The following is a 4550-nucleotide window of genomic DNA, read 5'->3' as shown; positions in this document are numbered from 1 at the left end:
ATGTTGTTTTATTTTTTTTAATATATTTTTATTGACTTCAGAGAAGAAGGGAGAGAGCGATAGAAACATTGATGAGAGAGAAACATCATAGATCGGCTGCCTCCTGCCCACCTCCTATTGGGGATCGAGTTGGGCATGTGCCCTGACCGGGAATCAAACCGCAACCCCCTGTTTCATCGGGCGATGCTCAGCCACTGAGCCGCGCTGGGCCAGCCTCTGTCCCCGCAGTTCTACGCGGAGCCCAGGGTGGACAGGCTGGAGGCGCGGGGGCGCATTCAGGGTTAGTGCCAGCACCGAGCTGGGAATGCCGGGCTAAGGAGCCTGCAGAAAGGGCAGGCGCTTCCTTGGAGTTTGAATCCCGAGGGCACCACCAGGAGGGTGCTGAGAGCAGCTTACAGACCCTGAGTCAGGTTCACAGAAGTGGCCTCGTTACAGAATCTGGAGCCGTGCAGGCAGAATAGGCATTCTGATCCCCATTGAGCAGATAAAAAACGGAGGCCAAATATCTAGGCTCTTCCTGGTCCCCATCTACACAGCGGCCTCCTCTCCCCGCTCCCACGGTGCACTACTCCCCCTCCCCCGGCCGCCCCTGTGCCTCACACACACAGTCACCCCGAACGCCTCTTCACTCCTCACATGCTACCCGGCAGACAACCACCCCCCGCCCCACCCTCTGCAGGGGCTGCTCTGCCCTGGGTACCAGCTGCTTTGTCTGCCCCCCAGCGGGCAGTGAGCTTTGGAGGTGTGGGGCCCCACTGGGTTCTTCCGTGCGTACCTCCCAGTGTCAGAACACACTGGATAAATGACGGCCAAGAGCATAATGCCCCAAAGACACCGGACCACCTGTCCCAAGCCCCAGAACTGGTGGTTTCCCGACAAATCCTGGCCAGAGTGAGGCTGCCCGTGGGAATGCGCACACTTGCCCTCGCACCCCACCCCTCTGCCCGCTCCCTCCTGCAGCCTTCTTGCCTCTGGCTGGCTCTTATCCGGCTCCCAGCTTCAGCACTGCCTCTTCTAGGGTGCTTTCCCTCCCCTCCAGGCTGGGTTACATGCCCCACCTCTGCACCTCCCATCTACTCAGTCATCAACGAATATTTCTTGAGCACCTCATGTTGGTAAACCCATCTCCCCTGAGGGCCAAGACCACCTTCTGGGCTCCCCTCTGTTTCCTCAGCGGCCAGCACGGGCTGATCTGAGTGTGTTGCCCTCCTGTGGTTTCTGCAGCTGCACCTGGTGGAGTCAGACCCCAACCACTTCGCCTCCCAGCTGGTGCAGACCTTCATCCACTTTGATGTGACGGAGCACCGGAGGGATGAGGAGAATGCACGGCTGCTGGCGGAGCTGGTGCGGGCACGTGGCCTGCAGCTAGATGGCTGCTTCTCCTACTGGGACGACTGCCTGGTGCTCACAGCCTTGCTCTGCCAGGAGCTGGGTCTGCCCTGCAGCCCCCCGGCTGCCATGCGCCTGGCCAAGCAGAAGAGCCGCACCCAGCTGCACCTGCTGCGACGCCAAGGCCCACCCTGGCCTTCGCCCTCCCTCCATGCTGTGCCTTGCTGCCCCCTGGAGAGTGAGGCTGACGTGGAGAGGGCTGTCCGCCAGGTGCCCCTGCCCGGGGTCATGAAGCTGGAGTTTGGAGCGGGCGCAGTGGGCGTGCGGCTGGTGGAGGATGCACGGCAGTGCCACCAGCACTTTTCACGCATCGCCCATGACCTGCAGGGTGAGGCCGATCACCCTGGCATTGGGCTGGGCTGGGGCAACTCCATGCTGCTGATGGAGTTCGTCGAGGGCACGGAGCACGACGTGGACGTGGTGCTGTTCCGCGGGGAACTGCTGGCTGCCTTCGTCTCTGACAATGGCCCCACGCGGCTGCCTGGCTTCACTGAGACGGCGGCCTGCATGCCCACCGGGCTGGCTCCGGAGCAGGAGGCGCAGCTGGTGCAGGCGGCCTTCCGCTGTTGCCTGGGCTGCGGGCTGCTGGATGGGGTTTTCAATGTAGAGCTCAAGCTGACCGGGGCTGGGCCTCGGCTCATTGAGATCAACCCCCGCATGGGTGGCTTCTACCTTCGAGACTGGATCCTGGAGCTCTACGGGGTGGACCTGCTGCTGGCTGCGGCGAGGGTGGCCTGCGGCCTGCGGCCTGCCGTGCCCCCTCACCCACGAGCCGCTGGCTACCTGGTGGGTGTCACTGGCCTAGTGTCCCAGCACCTGCAGGTGCTGCGCTCCACGGCCAGCCAAGAGGCTCTGCAGGCTCTTCACGACCGGGGCCTGCTGCGCTTCAACCAGTTTACGTCTTTAGAGGAGGCCCAGGTGCCTGGCGAGTATGAGGAGCCCTACTGCAGTGTGGCCTGTGCGGGGCCCAGCCCGGCCGAGGCCCGCCTCCGCCTGCTGGGACTCTGCCAGGGCCTGGGCATCGATGGGCCCCACTACCCCGTTGCCCACTTCCTGTCCCACTTCAAATAGCACTGGTGTCAGGGGGCAGGGCCAGAGTGCTGGAGGGTGTGGTGCTGCCTTCAGCTTCCTGACACTCTCCCTGCCTCTCCACCCATCGCCCTGTCCCAGCCCTGGCCTGGCCCACTCCTAGGCCTCAGGTCCGTTCCCGAGTGGCAGGGCCATTTTGACACCAAGGCCTCCTGGGATTAAGAGCCATAAAAGATAGCAACTGGGGGGCCACTGGGCCCCCTTTCCCTCCCAAAGGCCCCAGTCCAGTCCACAGCTACCCCAGGACTCTTGCCATGGAGAAGGGATAGCAGCTGCGCGCGCGCACACACACGCACGCGCACACACACACCACCTCCAAGGAGGTGGGAGTGTGCCCTTGGACAAATCCCGAGAAACCCTGAGACTAAACGTCCTGTCCTCTCACTCTCACCCTCGCATTTAACAAATTCCAGGACAGTTGTAGAGCCTGCTGACAGCCCTGGCAAGGCTGCACCTGCCTCATTTGACCTGAGCAGTAGAAGCAGGTGGCCTGAGGTCAGCAGTTACCATCTCCCCTCCAGGTAGACATGACTGACCCGTTAGATGGGGAAAGAGGCTCCAAGAGGAAAAACCATTGCCTGAAGGTCACATCACAGTGGGCGGAATGTCAAGGGACAAGGTGTAGGGTCCAGGTTCCTGCTTTTACTGTCTTACACGCCCGCTCGGCTTCTAGGCCTTGCTAACCTCCCTGCCCTCATATGTGGCCCTGACACACGTGAACAGCCCCTCATGCATCATGTATCGTCCCCAAGCTCAGGTGCTTTGGCCTCTGGTACACCTAACTAGCACTGGCAGAGGAGTCTCACTCCCGAATGCAGGGGAGACTGCTTTCAGAGCTCCTGTGTGCTCAGCACAGGCGCAATGGACAGCTCCAGAAGCATCCCTCTCCAAATAAAGGCTGAAGGACTACTTAAAGGTCCAGGGTCTGCGATAGGTTCTTGCGACTTGGACAACATCTCTCAGGCTCAGCTCTGTGGGGAAGGGAGAAGTGAGGGTGGCTAGGGGATACCTGTAACATCTGGAGCTAAGGACAACCGCCACACTGGCCAGGCTGTTGGGCTGACCTTTGTGGGAGCCTGCCAGGAGAATCCACACCAGCGCCCAAACCTGAGGGCCTCCTAAGGGTGGAATTACACCCCCAGGGTCACATCCAACCAGATGACCCTCCTCCAGCACGGAGACCGCTGAGCTCTGTATATCTGAGTTTATATCTACTCACCCAGGCCTCATCTGGTCCAATTCACCCCCACCGAGCCCGATCCAATAAGAATGCATGCCCAAATCTAAAGTCACAGACCAGGTTTGGTGTGTTCCTTCGTTCATTCATTCATTCTTTTAAGAAAGTTTTATTAAGCGCCGATTCCGTATCAGGTAGCCGGATTACAAAATGTGCTTAAATTGGCAGCGGAGCAAATTCCAACACAAGCCTATATTTACAGGTGGATGAATGAGACACAAGTCCTTTCTGGCAGGAACCTGGCAACAATGCCTGGCAGTCAGTTGGGCACGGAGCAGTCACCGAGTAAATGCTCTGACCTGCAGGGTCCTGGAACCCGGAGGCACGGAGACAACACGGAGGTACGGAGGCACGTTAGGGAGACACTGATGCAGCCGCCTCCCTTTCAGGGGCGAACAGATGGGAGACGTGGCCTGGCCAATCGCCACCCAGCCAGCCTGGCAGCGCAGCGAAAGGCTTTGCAGGGCTGGGAATTCCATTTACACTCATACCTGTCGCGCGTCCGGCTCTGCCCCATTCAAACTCTCTAAGAGCCAAGACGGGCGCCTCCCAGGCCGCCCCGGGCCGGTGCCTCTCCCGGAGAGCTGTGCTGGGAAGACTGAAGGTTTCTTTTGACAGAGGGTGCCGCCGTTTTGGGCGCCCTGGTAATCTGAACTACAACTCCCGAGAGGCCTTGCGGCGGACGCCATATTTCCTCCACGCTAGGGCGAAGCGGCGGCTCCCGGGAGGGAGATGTGCTTGCGTTATCGGCGCGCGCGGCCGGCCGCCGTCGACGTCCCGGAGAGATGACGTTGAGGCCCGGTCCGGGCTGTCAGTCACTGAGCCCCTGCTGCCG

General features: G+C 60.6%; 1 protein-coding gene across 1 annotated transcript in view; it reads left to right on the top strand.

Annotated features, from left to right (window-relative positions):
• The window catches only part of CARNS1 (carnosine synthase 1), an 8165-nt gene extending 5514 nt beyond the window's left edge, over positions 1-2651 (top strand). Inside the window, exon 8 of the mRNA XM_006771679.2 lies at positions 1198-2651. Within this exon, the coding sequence (XP_006771742.1) occupies positions 1198-2460 (1263 nt within the window). The 3' untranslated portion in view covers positions 2461-2651. The remainder of the gene's footprint in view (positions 1-1197) is intronic.
• Positions 2652-4550: the final 1899 nt, after the last annotated feature.

Source organism: Myotis davidii, unplaced genomic scaffold, assembly GCF_000327345.1.
Source record: "Myotis davidii unplaced genomic scaffold, ASM32734v1 scaffold425, whole genome shotgun sequence".
Classification (NCBI taxonomy): domain Eukaryota; kingdom Metazoa; phylum Chordata; class Mammalia; order Chiroptera; family Vespertilionidae; genus Myotis; species Myotis davidii.
This window is presented reverse-complemented; position numbering and strand designations above follow the sequence as displayed.